A 17,955-nucleotide genomic window follows, 5' to 3' on the forward strand; every position below is an offset into this window, starting at 1 on the left:
CAATGGCAGGAAGTCAGGGGCAGTCTGCAGACAGCTCTGGTACAAGCCTGACCTATTTAAATCCTGTCAAAGCAGGCGGACCTGTCTCTCACTTTCCTGCTCAGTGAGGGTCCGCAGGTTTTCTGAAGCTCAGCACCGAATACCAGCACACACAATCAATCAGTCGACCCTAGAATAAACAGTAAGTCTCAGATCGGATCCGTTTGATTGTAGTTGTCATGTGATGCGCTCATGAGGCCATAAGTCTCCCCTGATACATCGCCCCATTTACAAATCTCAAATTTCCTCATTGTGACATAGGATAATGACTCAGGGCAAATCATAGCCTGGGTAGAGATTCTGCCCTCATTATCATGACAGAGCCTTCATAAAAATGACGGTGAGAGCCAAACCAGGGCCAAGTAAATTAAAATGTGAACGGGACAGCATCTTAAATAGTATAATAAATACATTCATTTGGAGTATAATGTACCGTCTAACTGCATACATAGCTTACATAGATTCTCTTGTTTAATTTGATAAACAAAATACACACCAGCTTGACAAGATCCAAAATAGTCCAGTCTATAGGAGATACTTTGTTTTTGAAGTTTTGAGTCAAAAGCCCAATGATGAAAAACACACTTAGTACATACATTCAGGTAAGTGACAACTAATATCGAAGGCAAAATTTGACACATTTAGCTTAGGCATTTTGATGATTGAATTGAACCCTGGTTGGGCTAAGTATGAACAAACCCAACCGTTGGTTTACATTTTTAATTCTGAACGATTGGGTTCGTCCATATTTGACCCAAACAAGGGTTGAAACAGTGTGATGAGTGAATTTATAACACTAAACGATGCACTAAAAGTTGACTATGAATTGTATTATCGTATATGCCTACTGAAGTTCTCTTGAATGGTTAATCTGTAATGCTAATGGTTAATCATCTACAACTTTGTTAAATATTTGAAAATGCAATTGTTTTATACTATTAGTTTAATACTATAAGACCTCACCGCAAACAGTCCATTGGGAAACGTACGTTTGCTGTAGAATGCAAAATAATGTGTGGTTGACTCCAGATAAAAATGTGGAGAATGTTTCTGACCAGAATAAAGATACTGTGTCATACTGTTGAATACCAGTGACGCTTATAAAGTCCCCCGAATTACATTATAAAGACAGAACTAAATTACTAACCTAATGCAATACTGCCACCTAGAGGTGAGTGCTTTTTAAGATTTAGACTTGCATAAATACCAAAATATAAATAGGCAATTCCAGAGACAGTAAAAGTGTTGAACATTTTTAGTCATAAAAAGCCATATTTTTCAAAGGTATTTACATTTATTAAAGAAGGAACTGCAAGGAGGTAAATACAGTACAATATAGTGTCAACCTGGTGCATCACATTTTAGGCACTTAGCATAAAAAAAATAAACTCGTCTCTCAGATCCTAATAAAACCTGTGTGACATGGGCATAATAAGAAGGAGGAAGGACATTTTGCCTCAGGACAAACATTATTTGGTTGAAAGGTGTCTTGAGTGAGGACTATATTTTTGCTCATTCATGCCATGACATTACTTGTTTCAAACTGGGCCATTTGAGCTAAATATTAGTCAACTGTTATGGTTTGCATAAACAATTCCACTACTTCACATGTATAACAGTGATTGTCATGTTACAAAGAGGGTGATGTTTACCAAGTGAATATTTAAAATACATCTGTATAGGCCAACAACATAGTTCTCATGAGGACGAAAGCACAAAAAAGTAAAGCGTCAGAGAAATTACTGACAACTATAATACACGGAACACTCGCTACTGAAATGAAGGATGGATTATTACCTCTGTGCCATCAAAGCTTGGACAAAATGGACAAAAAAAGGATTAATAGACAGACAAATTAAAACATCTGTCCTGACAATTACAGAGAACTCTTAGTGAGACTTCAGCGTGGCAGATCAGAGCACTTGTGAGGCGGTTACCTCAGATTTAAAGAGAAACTCTACAGAATTATCTCAAAAATTAACAGATTGACAGAAGAACAATTTAAAAGCACCATTGAGCACACTGTATCACTTCTGGAGAGTAGTAACTGGGTTGACATGTAAAAAAAAGTTAATCAAGAGTCTAGTAAAGCAGGCTTTTAATGCAAAGAATATACTGAATGTTATAAAACAACTGTTCATATGGGACAGAAACCCATATTAAACAGACTTGATTTGACACTATCAATGAACAAATAGTGTCTCAAAAAGAGTTTAACTTCTGCTTTCACGGTTTACAAATGAGTTGAAAGCAAAAATCAATGTAGTCTAGCACAAACGAATGGTCAATCTTAATCTTTGAACTCTGCTAAGCACACAATAATCTTACAAATGTGGACTTTACCATGAAATGAAACTGACCTTGTTAAAACTTTGAGGCAGAATGAGGCACTCAAGTATCACAGAAAATGAAAATACAGTTAGTGTTTGGTTGGCTATTTGAGGTTTGTTGGCTTGCATCTCAGTACATCCTGTTTTATCTTATTTTAGTAAAGTACATTTACAGGTGCATTTCTTCATTTCAAATAAGACAAAGGACAACAAAAGCACCAAAGCCATAACTAACAGATGTAGGTTCAGAATAACTTCACAGAGAAAAACAATTCTAAACATTATAAAGTCCATTATTGCTACTGAAAGGACACCGGGTCTGATGTAATGAAGAGGGATGCATGGTACAGGCAAAACATAACGCTAAGAAACAACATGAGAACAAATACAGCGTATTAATGGTAAACCACCTCAACGGGCACATCATTTCAAAAGGATGGCTTCCACAGGAACCGGGTGGGCTTGTTTTTAGGTAATATTCAAAAATAATACTTGGAATGGAATAGGTCACCCGAAAATGAAAACCGCCATTTAGTCACCCTCATGTCGTTCCAAATCTGTAACACAAAATTTCAGAAAACATCCTGAAGAATGTTTTTACAGTTTTTGCCCATGCACTGAAAATCAATGGTCCAAAAACAACATTAAACCACAATGACGTTCATTGTATGAACAAAAAACTAAAGTCATAAGGGTTTGGAACGACATGAACTATATGACAAATGTTAATTTTCGGGTGAACTGTCACTTTAAAATGCAGATCTGTCAATGCATTTTTAACTTTTTTCAAAATATTGAAACCCAAAGAACATTAATGGGAAAACAATATGGTTCAATGATGTATGTAGGACATAGGTAGCCAACTTAAACCATACTGAATTGGTACATATTGTTTAAATCTACAGTCAAACAGCTTCAGAATGAAATTTAATTACTTCTTTATAAACTGGACCATTCACTCATTCAAAGACTATGGAATTACCTGAGAAATTGGTTCAATTGTCTGCATTAAAAAAGGTCAATAAGAGACAGCACCATCTTAAACCAGTGATCTTCCTGCTTGCACCATAAACATACAGTGTGTCCAGTTTTCACAGTTCCATTCTATACATAGTCAAGGGCTTCAATTTAAATATACAAGGGTGAAAACTATTTACATACAAACTTGTTTCAGGTACCAAACTCTTCTCTATTACACTATACCCTTTAAAAGCTTCTGGAGAAAAATCTATGGAAAAATAATATCGACAGGTTAACTGTATCTTGCTGTACTATATAAAAAAAGAAGAAAAAAAAAGTTTTCTACAATGAAGGATGGCATTTGGCCCAATCCAGGGGCTCCGTAGTTGCATTAGAACAGCTTATTCCAGTCTCTTGTTGCCTCCATTAGATGCCGTTGACCATGGCCAATCCAGTCCTCCTGGTTGTTGAAAACTCGGCCACAAAACCAGCAACAAAATGTTGACTGCTGCTCTGATCCAGCAGATGAGGACCTCACCACCTCATACTTATTTCTGCTAGTCTTTTTTAACTTTAGTTTCAGTATGAATCTCTCTTGAACAGTGCCTCCTAATGGCCTTGATCTTTCGTTCCCATTGCCATTGGAAACATTTTGCTTTGAAAGTGCATTTGGAGACTCAGAGAGGGCTTTAACTGTACTTTGGGACAGTGCAACCTTGAGGACATCCCCTTTGTATTTGTTCACTGTCCTCATGATGCTAGCAACTTCAGGAATGTCTGCATCAGGGTGGTTCAGCACAACCACAGGCTGGTTTCGACGGGGACATTTGATTTCTTGAAGTGGGCTAAAGGGACAGAGCCTCAGCATTCTGATGACATCTTTCGCAACAGGCTCCCAAATTGAGGTAGCATCTCTCTCAGCCGACTTGCTTGAGATTTTCCTCGTTTTGGAGGAGCTCTCCAGCATTTCCTCAAACAAAGCCCTTCGCCGCCGTTTCCTTTGGCTTTGTGGACGGATGGGACTGGGAACAAGTGGCAACTTCTGTAATGCTACATCATGATCAGCCCTGCTTTTGATTTGAATGTTGGATTGGGGTAGAAAATGTTTAAGCTGTGATGCTGGGATGAGTTTATGAGTGAAACCTTGGGAATTAGTAGAGGTTTTCAGACCTGCCGACACATTGGTTAAAGATTTATTTGAGGACATTAACAAGCAAGGTGACTGTAAAGAGCTTGTGGCAAGGTATATTGACTTTTTTGCTGTGGTGTATGGAGTGGTGGAGAGAAATCTGGTGCCGTTGGGACCTCTAACTATCTTAAGGAATACCCTGTTTTTGCCAGCCTCATTTAATTGGTTGCCCTGGTTCAAAGCTTTCCCATCTGAACTGTTCAAAAGTATACCTGACTTAGCTGGAGAAATGTATCTAACCAAGTAAGCTTGTCTCCCAGACTGCAAGGGACTGGTTTTATCTGCCGAGTTCACAGGCATGGCCAATACAGGACGAGTTGCAAGCACAGTCTTAGAACTTGGACCATTTGACTCTGTACTAACTGGGGTAACAGGGAGTGGCCTCTGAACTAAATAGCAAGTTTGTGGCACGTTGGTTGCCTGTTCTCCAGACAAGACAAGAGATGCTTTAAGAGCTGCAGCATTGACAAAGTAGCGGTTTCCACTGCCACTTGGTGCAATTTGGATAGACGTTTGACCTTTAGTTTCCAGACCTGAACTTTTTGCAGACATGCCAATTCTGCCTCCATTTAAAGTCAGAGCTACTCCCTTAGTCTTGCTGGCTGTCTCAATCCCAGGTTTCACATAGGACACATTAATTTTGGGAGAACTGGACTTAGAAATAAGCTTGAACCCAGCTCCACTTTTCAGCTGAACTGGCACAGCATATGGAGTGTCTGTAGTTTGAAGGAACATCTGCTGTTTTCCTTCAGGTGTTTGCAAAATCCGAAGTGTGGTTTTGGTCGGCCTAACAGTTTCTTGTCCTGTAGCTGAAGACCTCATTCTTTCCTTCTCTAGCTGGTGACTGATAATGGCGTCCGAGTGCTTTTCAAGTATCTTTCCCAAAACAGCCGCACTAGTCAAGCTTGCTGCTGTGCTCTCACTTACAAGCGTGATGCCTTCTGTTTTTTTCTCTGAGGCTGATGAACAAGCTGTTTCTACTCCTTTTTCTGGAAGCACAGGAATGAGTGAATCATCAACAGTAGCTATGCACTCATCAACCTCGATATCGCTATCTGACACTCGCTCTAATGCTTTCTCTCCACTTTCAGAGAGCGGATCACTCTCATTAGCCACTCCCTTACTATCTTCTTCCACTGGAAGAGGCGGCGATGCCGGCAAAGTTAAGCTCCAGTCACCAAAATCCTCCTCACACTCTTCTTCCTCCAGCTCCTGCGGTGAGTCTTCCTCAGGCAGCAATGAATCAGGAGAGCTCCCTAAGGAATCTTTAGAATAATTGTGGAAACTAAAGACCTCTTGACTTGGGGAATTGAAAAAGTTATTTTCAACCTCTCTGTTACAATCTTTGGCATCAGGTGATGCACCTTTACTAGTTCCATTTTGTGAGTTTGCCTCAGTGAACTTTACAACTACACTGTCTGAAGCTTTAGTCTTACTTAAGTCAGAAGGAGCATCTGGGTAAAACTGAGAGCTCTCTCCAACTTTTGTGTTAGAAGTCTTAATGTCAGTCATCTCACAAAATGAGGTCTCAACTTTATCCTGCCCTTCTGCAGCCACTGAATCAATGAGTTTTTTTTCCACAGAACTTTTAATAGGAGAGCTCTGTACAATGTTCTTCTTACATGGTTTACCAACTTTTAAACTGAATCGAGGTTCCTGAATAAGAGATTCTTCTGACAGCACAGAAAATGTTGCATCTGCAGTTGTATGTGGAAGTTTAGATTTCAGGATATCAACACATGTGAACTTGTCATCTATAGACATTTCAGGTTCAGATTTTGAATTGGAAGAGTCACAGGAAGGATGTGTGGTTTCATTAACAGGAGACAGAGATCCTGAGGGTTGATTCACAATGGAAGCTAATGCTGCAGCCTTATATTGAGATGGGTCTAATTGAGCAATTTGCAAATCAGAGAGTGCAGTCTCAGAATCAGCAGAGAAAAGCTCTGATTTTGAAACAGGAGGTGTGGTGGCTGGATTTGCTGTCTGGATATCATCAATGTAGCTTTTTCCCCTTGAGCTGAAGATAGATGCCTCATGAATATGTGGCGATGACCTCCCATTCCATTGGTGACACTGACACAGGGAAAGTGCAGCATTTTTTGATGCTGTAGACAGTACTTTAGTACCACGTGAGACTTCGGTATCCTCATTATTAACCGGCCATGCTTTACTTGTAATCTTAAAGCTTATTTTGTGGTGCTCTGTCAGAGGGGGATGGTTGCCAATGTGATTTTCAAATTCTGGTGACTCTTCTTTTATTAAAGATGACTCATTTGATTCTCCAGACTCTAAACTGAGGAGAGATCCTATGCTTGGTGAGGACGAAGAGCAGGGGCTTCTGGTTGTTTTATCTTCATCTTCACCAATGTGTGAATCGGAAACCTCATTTTCAGTAGAGTCCTCTGGTTTTGTAGGTATGACTTTTAGAACTAAATGTTTTTTACCATCTACTATCTTAAAGCCCATGACTTTAGTGGTACAGTTTGGTGGAATAGATATTTTATTTTTCACCATAAGAACAGTCAGTCCATTGCTGTTGGATGAATTCAGAAGTCCTGGACTAATATCATGCTCTTGTAACTTTGGTAGTTGCATTGTTGATGGAATAAGGTGAAAAGTTTGTGGCTCACTTTGTACGGGGGATTTTGTCCATTTATTATTCTCTTTTTTAACCCCAACAGCTCTCTCAAGAAACTGCTGGGTCTCCTCCAAGGTTTTTTCAGGATTAAACAACCTGCCATTATGATCAAGTAGACCTACACCAGAGAGCGAGTTAAGTTTGGACATCCACTGCGGTTCTCTGGATCCTCCAACTGGAGGAGACTTCTTAAGCAACAGTTTTAGTCCAGAAGAATTAACTCCAGAATTGTCCTCATTAGCTCTCCTCTTGTTCATCTCCTCACCGTGTGCCACTGTAAGATGTTTGTTCAGGTACTCTTTGCGAGCTGCACTGTAGCCACAAATCTGACAAGAGAAAGGAAAAGTCCCAGAATGCACCGAGTTCTGCTTCTGAAGCTCTCCTTGCGTGGGGCTACCATGCGGACATTTTCCACATTTGTGATTGCGTTCGTTGTGATGATGGATGTGCTGAACAAAGGTTCCTGCATCTCTGGTGGAGAACTCACACTTTTTACAGCTAAACTGTCCATTACGGCTGTGGCAGGTGGTAAAGTGCCTGGTGAGCAAAAGAAGTGAATACTGCACCCCATCATTGCAAATCTCACATGTGACCAAAGTGTTTCGATGCCCGATGCGATGTCGCTGAAGAGATGAGAATTCATTGGTGACAAACGAGCACAGATCACAAGGATAAGTTGGAAGGGATCCCTTGTGTGATGCTTGAAAATGTTTTAACAAGTCGTTAGGGCTGTAAGTGGTGTCGTCTTTGCATTCGGCGCAACAAAAACTCAGTATTTTTCCAGAGAAGATTGCACCCTGTTGCATCTTACATGGAGTCTTTCCAGAAACTTTGCCGTCTGTGTGAAGATTATCAGTGGCTGACTCAGGGGGCGTTTCATCACAATGCTCGTTGCAAGAGGCTGTCTCTGGAAGCTGATGTGCCAATTCGAGAGGCAAAGTGTGGTCCAGTAAGGTTTCATCATCCTGGCTCTGGTCATGGCTTTCAGGGGGATCATCTGATGCTGTCAGGTCAACCTCCATGCTTTAAAATAAAGGCTCCTACAAGATTTGGGAGAGAAAAAAAACTATAATAATACTGCAATGTCAATAACTCTACTGAAAAGTCAATGTTTTACAGCATTTAAGAAAAATAAAATCTATTAAATACATAATATAAGAGCTACAATGCTTTAATCAAACAAAACTGCAACATGTTCAGTATATAAGCATTACACAAATAATTGAACTTCCACTATAAGTAATTTTTCACAAACTGACTTACTATAGGCTACATATTTTCTTCAGTGTTCTACAATACTAGTATTTGTTTAAAAATGGCAGGCACATAATCTTGCCTGTCATGCTTGTTGTCTTACGAGTTTGTGTCTAGAAAGCAGAACAGAAATCTTCTCAATGCCATTCACCTCAATTCCTTACAACCGTAAAAAGAGGTTGTCACATTACAGCCTTTAACAGCCGAGTTATATATTGCAGAATAAGTACGTAAAACTTTTCATAAATGTTGCAAAAAATTATCATTAGGAGCCCAGATGGAGTTAGGTGATATTTTCTGTGCCAATTTTAGAGAATATTCTAACAACAAAATAAAAATAAAATAATATACAACAGTCAAGAGATTTATAATCAAAGATCAAGAAAGTATAATCGAATATACAAAACAATCTCTGATAAATAAACATATATGGGGAGTGAAGAATGTTTTGAATATTGCTTGTTCAAAATCTGTGAAAATCTGCAGAGCATTTTGCAGATTTCCAAGTGGACCTACTCATCACCTTTTTCTGTTTTTTAGGAGATGTTCAGAACAGCATACTTTCATACTACACTTACTGCAGCAGTTGACAGCATGTATACTGTGCATATTTCCTGCATAAAATAAATAGATGATCCACTACATTTTCCAAAATAAGCAGTTGTGTTTACTGTGCAGAATATAGCACTTCCCATTGATTTGTGGTTCATCTGTGAAGAATGAACTGGCAGAAGAAACGGACACTGCAGAATTTAATAAAATATCTATTTTTATTTCCATGATGATAAACAGATACCAATTGCCTAATTGATGTAGTGTAGGTCACGAAGCAACAACTGCTGTAATACTGTTTAATACATAATACTATTTGAAATATTTACTGTGGAGAATGCCTAGTGTCTAACCCAGAGAAATGCTAATTTAACTTTAAGTTCCTTGGTAACCTGTTGAAATTTAAAAATGTAGGAATCTGTCAATATCTAACAAATCAAATAAATAAAGAACTAATATATATATTAAGCAATTTAATCCCACTAGTATTTAAGTTTATTCCCATATCAGCATCAGTGCCTATTAAATGGAAGATGCATATTAAACATTTAACAACATAACATAATTAAATACAATATAATGAAAACCAACATTTTATACAAACTTTTTACAAAAAAACAAAAAGATAAGTAAATTTATGTTAATGTAGGGGAGACCAGGGATGGTTGTAACACTGGTTAACTGTAACACTTCAATCTGGTACAAATTACAAATCACCTGATTCACTTCACACATGCTCTGTTTAGTCCTTATTCCACATGTGAGAAAGTAGAGCCCTGTGGCAGACACATCAAAGTTAAATTATTATTGTGTGTCTGTGTAGATATTTTTCATGCAAGTTCTTAGTGCTAATGTTTTGGCTGTTACCTTTTATAGGTGAGCTTGTTCATGGCTTTATATTAGGTGGCCTTAACTACTATGTACTTACATTATAATTCATAATTTGATACAATGCACTTATTGTGTACGTTTTTACATTGTACTTCCATTTTAAAAATTACCTGCATGTAATTACACCTTTAATTAATTTCTGTAGTTACATTTATAATTACAATGTTAACACTTCTCTTACACCTAACCATACCACCACACCTGTCACTTATTTTACCTATATCCACCTCAACATCAGCAAAAGTGTTTTGCAATACAATATGAATACAATAAATACATTGTACTTATTTTTTTGATTTAAGTGCTTAAGGCCACATAATATAAAGTGGGACCACTGAGTTAGTTGTAAAAGCAAGACTCTGGGTTAGTTGTAACATAAATGAAGCATGTTACAGCTTACCCTAAGTAAATTTAGAGTTGTATTAATACTTTTATTGTTTTTATTTCTGTATGCCCAAGTCAGGGGTGCCCAAACTCGGTACAAACCATTGTACTCACGTGCTCATCAAATATGTCTGTGATTGGCAATACGATCAGCGCTTCACGAACATGTTCTAAAAATACATCAGTGAAGCTTTTCACAGAGCGCTTATACAAATTGCCACGGAGTGTTTGAATGCCGGTGTCTATAAGCCTACCGGTCCACTATAATTATGTTACATCTCACCCTAGGGTCTGTTACAACTAACCAGGGCTATTGGGTAAATTGTAACATTTCACTCCTCGTGTTTAAATCGAAACCACACATTTTCTGTTTGTGCTGCAAAGATAACAGCAGTGTCATTTAATAGTGGACACTTAATCAGTTTTAATCACATTTTGAATGCACTGGCTAAAATAACTTTTGACAGAAATGTCAAAAATGTTAAAACCACCCCTTCTTTTGAATTGTAAATATTTTTCTGGGTCCATAAACATGTCCTTAAAAGTTTGTCCTAAAAAAAGCGCCATAACATAAAATGTTGCCAGTCCAAAGTATACATTTTATAGACATGTGGGTACTACAGTATTGACATTTTGGTGCTTTTAATCCCACTGGTAAGTAGTGGTAATGTCAAAAATTACATTTGAGTAATTGTCTAAAAAGAGTTGTTTGATGTATTTTACAAATAGTTGGCAAATATTAATATCCTTTTTATATGACTGGTGTAAATTGTCTAAACAGCCATTTAATTCTAGTTTTCACCACTGAAAAATAAGAGTGTGTTGATGTTACATAAAAACAAGCATGGCACACAGAGATCTATTTCTATTATTAAATGTATTTTTAAGATTTTTCTGGCATATATAGTCTATCACAACTCACACAAACATGCAAGTGGTCACAATTGTAAAAAAAATAATATTTTTAAGAAAAGGCTAATTTTAAACAAATTCAATAACATTCAATATTTAATCACGCCTGTTTAATGCACATCATAAAATGTTAGTTTTCAAGTTGTTCCTGAATAATTTATAAAATAATGTATTCTTTGATTATTAGTCCCCTTTTCCACACAATTGCTTGATATTAAAATTGTACTATTGTCATCTATTGCGTCTTATTATTATTTAACTGAGCAATCAGATGCCCAATGGCTATAATTGTGATCAGCATCCCATACTTGTTCAAAACTTTTTTTCAAATGCAAATAGTTTCACTAGGCTATCTGGGGAGCTCGAAGAACACAGGGATTAAATTGATTAACATTTGTTTGATAACCTACATAAAACGTGATGCATGTAATAATTTACTTGTAAACTCATTAAGTGTAAACGTCATCAGTTTGATCGTAATCTCGTAGTCATCTTTGTAACAGACAGCGTTGATTCGTCTTCTCATTTTCCTCAATTGCTATTAGCCAAACTTTCCACCAGAATTTCATGACTTCACAATCTTTCTACAGATGCGCTAACAAACTTTTCGAAAAACAAGATAGAAAACCAACAACGTCCAAATAACAAAGTCACGCATCTGCGATTGAATAAAGTTATTTGAATTAAGTTGACATCCACCAACTTTGAGCAACGCGGACACACACAATGCACAGCCAACTAAAGGAAGTGCCATGTCAATCGACTCAACACGACAATTATGGCCGTGCATTTCTGATGCACACTAACTACCCTGCTTCTCCCTTAGCGAATACATCTACAAATGTCGCTCAAAGTCATTCACTCGTAAGCCATGTTATTTATCCACATCAACAAAAATAAAGCAACTCGCCCCCACCCACGCTGGATGTAATCAAACGATTTAAAAAATACGAAGAAGTCAACGCAAGAGCGCACTACTCAAAAAAGTCAAAGTTATATTAGAAATGAATGTCACTGTGCCTTAATTAAAACCGCTGTTTCAACTAAGCGCAGTTTAGAGACATTTACCTCTGTTTTCTCTTTAGACTGGCAGGTCGGTGACGGCAGCCATGACAGTTCCATCCGGGTTCCGCTGCCTTCAATGCGCGTGAGGCAGGAACTCAGAGCGGATGAATATGGATTACCTGAAACACTCATTAGGTCGTCTTTACAAACACATATTTCCTTTTAAACCTCAAAGCAAATTATCTAACTGTAATACAAATTTCCTTTGGTTAATATATGAATAGAACGTGTTGATTTAATCAAAGTCCATGTAATTTTCGGTCTGTTTCAGATGCAGTTTAGTCCTTTTATAAAAGTGGCCATGCATACTGCTGTTTGTTGACTCCAGGGACGCCATGACTCACTCTAGATCATGGAGCGCCATCTTGACCTACAATATCATTACTCTGATAGATAGTTCAAATAAATAGTGTTTAACTTACTAGAATACTGGCACACTGACATGCACAAATAGAACTGCGATGTTGATGATAATGATGATAGTGATTCCTGGTACTTTATCTGACATTTATGTAACACATCATAAATCTCATATAGCCTACTGTAGGGCTAAGCTATATCAGGGCAACAAACATAAGTAAAATAATAAATTATCTAGTATGACACTATTAGCAATGAATGTTAATGTAATTAAATTGATAGCTTTCACATACAACATCATTTTGTGTTTTTATTGTTTATAAGTAGCCTACAACAATGTTAGTTATTTGCTGATCTAGAGTAAATTATGACCAGGGTCAGAAATTCATGGCCAAAGTCAACCAAAAGCCACAAAAATTACCTAAACATTCAAAATATTTGTCTAATATGTCAGATATAATATTCTGTTCAATCTACATATTAGAAATATTCAGCTTCTATTTCAATATTTGAAACATTTTAAATGTAACCATTTATGATAAGTTATCATAAACTATTTGGCTGTATAATCCTGTGTTCATTTACACAAAAGTAAAATGTTTGTAATACTGAAAAAAATATGGTAATGTAACTTCAAATATTGTCCTCTAAAAGTATAAGTGGTAATATTTCTACAAACAGTCTTACAAATTGTCTTGACATGTTTGCAAATTGATCAAGTGTTACGAACAACAAAAGAGGAAGTGCAAATTAGGGTGTGGCATATGAAGGTGTGACTTGCCAATTAGAGATCATAGAGCCCACTTACTACACAATTCAGATTTGTGGTATTACTGAATTTATTAAATGTTTTTGTCATCGTTTAGGTCATAAACTATAACATCCAGAATGAGGAATAATGACCAAGGTCAGAAATTTATAAGGCAATAAGGTCACCAAAAGTGACAAAATTTACACAAATATTAAAATATTAGGGAATTTTATTTATTTGATATATATATTTTTGTATTATACTCTAGGCATATTATGTGTTAAGTATGTCCATATCCATTTTCTGTAAATGAAACTTTACTGTATGTTACTTGTCATTCATGTCAATTGGAAGATAAAATCCAATTCCAAGGGACAAATTTTGCCAATTATTTTAACATTATTTTCAGACATTAATCTTATATTTAAGTAGAGTTAAACATTCTACATGCAAAATTTTGCGAAAATATTTTTAATCTTGAATCATATGAAAGATTTTAATCATATGAAAGAATCAAGAACATGAATTCTGAGAGAGATATTACTATTATTATTATTATTAACCTGAAATATGTCAGGTAATACATGCAGATGTTAGTCCATTCTGTTGAAACAGAGCAGCAGATTTAGCTCTACATTATGGCCATACATAATTTAAAATATTCAGTAGTTTTTTTGTGAAAATAGAAGGAAAATAAGCACTTTAAAATTAACAGCACTCATTGTTTTGTTAGTGTATTTATTATTTTAATAAGAGCATGTACAGCCTAAGAAGCTTGGGTTATAGTGTAATTAATCAGTTTTATTAATGTCAGAAAAAAAATCATATAATCATCTATGACTGGGTCCATTCATATAACAAAGGTATATTAACACAGTTGTTAAAGGGTACAAGTTAGCTAGAAGCCATTGTATAGATTGATTGGGACATATCAATCAAAGAGGCGTAAACACATTCATCAAAACTATTCACACCTATGACAGAGGTCATAATCTTTTTAAATCTGATTATCACAAAATGTTGAAATTTGAGTGTAGATTAAAATCTTTCTCTTTCTTATATGATACAAAAACCCACTATTTAAATTGGTTAATTTGAAATAAATACAGTATAACTTCTTTAAGATTGAGAGAATGTTTTCAACAATTTAATACAAACATTGTGGGATGATCAGCAATATTAAGTATGTGTTTCTTTTTAATAAGCATTATCATAAATTTTTACATTAAAATACAATTTAAATACATTATATTACTATATTGTTACAGGATATAATAATACATAGGAGCATATATTATTATATCCTGTAACAATATAGTATTATAATGTATAATGCTATACAACTATTAAAATGGAAACATAAAGTAAAACATTCATACATTTAAAAAGAAAATGAAAATTCATTGAATCAAATGAATCACATAAACAACATAAATACTTTGTTTCCATTTTATCAGTAGTTTTACATTATACATTAAGATTTATACACTTTTTTATTCTTAATCCTTATTAATATGAATAAAATGTAGGGATTATTAAATTCAATTAGCTATAATATTATACAAATAATAAAATAGAAACAAAGTAAAATATTCATACATTTAAAAAGAAAATATGTTTAAGTTTATGAATATAAATAACAGACACATTGTACTTTGTTTCCATTTTGTTATTAGTATAACATAACATTATATTAACATTTTTATTCTTAAACCTTAATTAATAATATATAAAGATTATTCAATTCAATTTGATAATATTTTACTATGCAACTGTAATTTGTTTTTGTTTTTTAGTTTACTTACATTTTTTATTGTTTAAATGTAGAATTTATTTAATGTTTTTAAGTAAAATGTAAATGCAAGCTGGATGTATTATTACATTATTTACAAAAATAGGACATCTAAATGTATGTAATATCATGAAAAAAATACGGTAATGTATACCTACAAATATAATTATTTTTTAAGTAAGCAGTAATACTTATACCATAAATAATACTTCTGTAAACAGTCTTACAAAACGTTTTGACATGCTTGCAAATTCATCAAGTATTTGTGATGAACAACAAAAGAGGATGAATGGATGAATGAAGTGTAAATTAAGGTGTGGCATGTAGGAGGGTGTGAATTGCCCATTAGAGATCATAGACCCCACTTAGCCTTTAAATTGTACAAGTGTTAGGTCCGCCCCCTCTGGTCCAAAGTGGGAAGGTATAAATGGTGGTACCTCTCAGTTCTTGGCCAGGAGAACAAGGAGAAGTAAGAAAGCCTTCAGCTTGACCTGCTCAGTCCTTACAGGATAACAGTCTACAAGTGATAAACAAAACATCATTGAAAGACATGTGGACTGACTGCATTGGTAAGTATTATTGCTTTCATTAAGATTAGATTTTAAGATTTTTTCCCCCTTCTGGAATAATTATTTATATTGTACTTTAATAATAACATCTTTATTTAACATATATCTTACAGCTCAAGATGGAAACTCACAGGCCAGTAAGATTGCAGGTCGCAGGAAGAGAACCTGTTTCACCAAAGAGCACTTGGAACTACTTAAAATGGCTTTCAGTGTGGACCCCTACCCCGGTATTAGTGTCAGGGAAAGTCTATCTCAAGCCACTGGCCTACCAGAGTCACGTATTCAGGTATGTAAATAACTAATACAGACAACAAACTGTTCTCAAAAAGTATAGAAATATTATATATCATATGTCAACATTCTAACATAAGTGCTATGTTTCTTCCAGGTGTGGTTCCAGAACAAGAGAGCCAGAACCCTAAAGAACAGAGCCACTCGCACCTCACCAGAGCTAGACTGTACCTCTCCTCTGTCCAGCCCTTTCCTACCCCCTCATATGGCTAGCGTTGGGGTTAGTGGCCAACAGGGAGACATTCAAGAGGCATCCTTCAACATTCAGATGTCTCAAACATCTCCTCAGCACTTTACTTTTCCTCCAAGTGACTACAGCACACCTGCCATCAAGCCTCGACAAAACAGGTTGATGGGAACCAGCTCTTGTTCTCCCTCTCTTCCCTCTGATCTGCAAGCTATGGCAGACAGCTGGAGCTCTGGAGGAAGCACACAGACCTCTCCTGAGACTACATGGAGTCTACCAGTAAAGAGTTTTGAGAATTCCTACAAAGATGAGAGTGGGTTCTTCCTCTACCCACCACCTCCTTATCCTCATGGAAGTACCAAAGTTGAGTATGTTAGTGGCCTGGAGTCACATCCAACTTCTCCTGCGTCTTCTGATTCAGCATTTTGGGACATGGGACTGGAAAATTGCTCTCCATCTGTGCACAACACTGACTGCGGAAGCCCATGGGACAGGATGGCTGAAAAGCAACCTGTGGCCCCACTTCCAGATCTGTCCTCTCAGTATCTGGAGGATGTCCTTGGGAAAATGGAGCCAGCCTGGTGGAACTTCAATGGACAGATGGATCTTCAGTAATCTAGCAAATATCCACCTAAAGGAGAGAACACTGTTTTAACATGGGGTTTAACTTGAGGGGAAGGATTTCTTCTCTTGAACTGGATTATATGGAAAGCATGGTATTGTGCAAGTGCCGGTTACAGAGCAATATCAGAAATCCGCATTGGACAGTTATTTAATGGACTTTATTTATTACAATTTTCTACCAAGGAGTAGATTGGAAACAGTAGCCTACGGTTGCGCCAAAAGTAACTTATTTATTATTGATGCTCTTTTAAGGTATTACAGTGCAGTTGGGATATTTATTTACATTACATTCACCTATACTGTCACTTTGTAAAACAACTGATATTTATTTACATTACATACACCTATACTGTCACTTTGTAAAACAACTGATATTTATTTGAAATAAAATGTATGATTTTTGTCATCTTGATTGCTTACACATTTAATTTTATTTACTATTTTATACATCATATAGGTTCAAGTTGATTCTGGGGCATTGGGGGAATCAAAAATCAAAAGTTAACTCCAAAGTGCCCATTATTGAAGGGCCCTAACATGCCCGGACGTATTACAAGGGGTGACAACTTAAAAGAATAGTTCACAGTAAAATGAAGGGGGGGGAAAAAACGCCTTACAGTTGGTGGCTGTTGATCCATAGTAGAAAAATAATAATATGGAAGTCAATGGGGGCCATTCAACTGTTTGGTTACCAACACTCCTTAAAATATCTTCTTTTGTGTTCCGCAGAAGAAAGAAACTCATACAAGTTTGGAACAAGGTGAGGGAAAGTCAATGATGACATCATTTTCATTTTAGCAATCGACTATTCCTTTTAACATTTAGTAGTGAGGATTTTGGTTCAGTTTAGTGACTTTTTTAAGTCTCATTATCAAAAAGAGTCATTTTATGTGAGTCATCAAATATGTTTACTAATCTCTGTAGTCTCTCTGTAGGTTACAAAATTACGCCAGTAGTTGGCGAGTCTTTCATTCGCTCAAAAAAATAAATAAAAAATAAATAAAATAAAAAATAAATAAATAAATGTAAATATATCAGTGATTTACTCAAAAGATCAATTGGGAACCCAATAATAACATCTCGACTCCATTTAAATGGATAGTTCACTTTAAAATAAAAATTCTGTAATCCTTTACTCACCTTCAAGTTGTTTCAAACCTGTAT

General features: G+C 36.0%; 2 protein-coding genes across 2 annotated transcripts; one reads left to right on the top strand and one right to left on the bottom strand.

Moving 5' to 3' along the window:
- Positions 1–1,478: 1,478 nt before the first annotated feature.
- si:ch211-214e3.5 (zinc finger protein 518A) lies at positions 1,479–12,545 on the bottom strand. Its single transcript, XM_067429351.1, has 2 exons — positions 12,221–12,545; positions 1,479–8,199 (listed from the first exon to the last, which is right to left on the bottom strand). The coding sequence occupies exon 2, from the start codon at positions 8,179–8,181 to the stop codon at positions 3,721–3,723; it is 4,461 nt and encodes a 1,486-aa protein (XP_067285452.1). The 5' UTR covers positions 8,182–8,199; positions 12,221–12,545; the 3' UTR covers positions 1,479–3,720.
- Positions 12,546–15,446: 2,901 nt separating this feature from the next.
- Positions 15,447–16,940, top strand: mxtx2 (mix-type homeobox gene 2). The gene is made up of 3 exons (XM_067429419.1): positions 15,447–15,689; positions 15,803–15,975; positions 16,078–16,940. Exons 1-3 carry the CDS (start codon positions 15,671–15,673, stop codon positions 16,780–16,782), a joined length of 897 nt encoding a protein of 298 aa, XP_067285520.1. The 5' UTR covers positions 15,447–15,670; the 3' UTR covers positions 16,783–16,940.
- The last annotated feature ends 1,015 nt before the right edge of the window (positions 16,941–17,955 follow it).

Source organism: Pseudorasbora parva, chromosome 21 (assembly GCF_024679245.1).
Source record: "Pseudorasbora parva isolate DD20220531a chromosome 21, ASM2467924v1, whole genome shotgun sequence".
NCBI lineage: Eukaryota > Metazoa > Chordata > Actinopteri > Cypriniformes > Gobionidae > Pseudorasbora > Pseudorasbora parva.

Coding starts and splice junctions, on each gene's coding strand:
- si:ch211-214e3.5 (XM_067429351.1), bottom strand. CDS start 8,181: ATGGAGGTTGACCTGACAGCATCAGATGATCCCCCTGAAAGCCATGAC.
- mxtx2 (XM_067429419.1), top strand. Junction 15,976..16,077: donor TACCAGAGTCACGTATTCAG/GTATGTAAATAA, acceptor TGTTTCTTCCAG/GTGTGGTTCCAGAACAAGAG.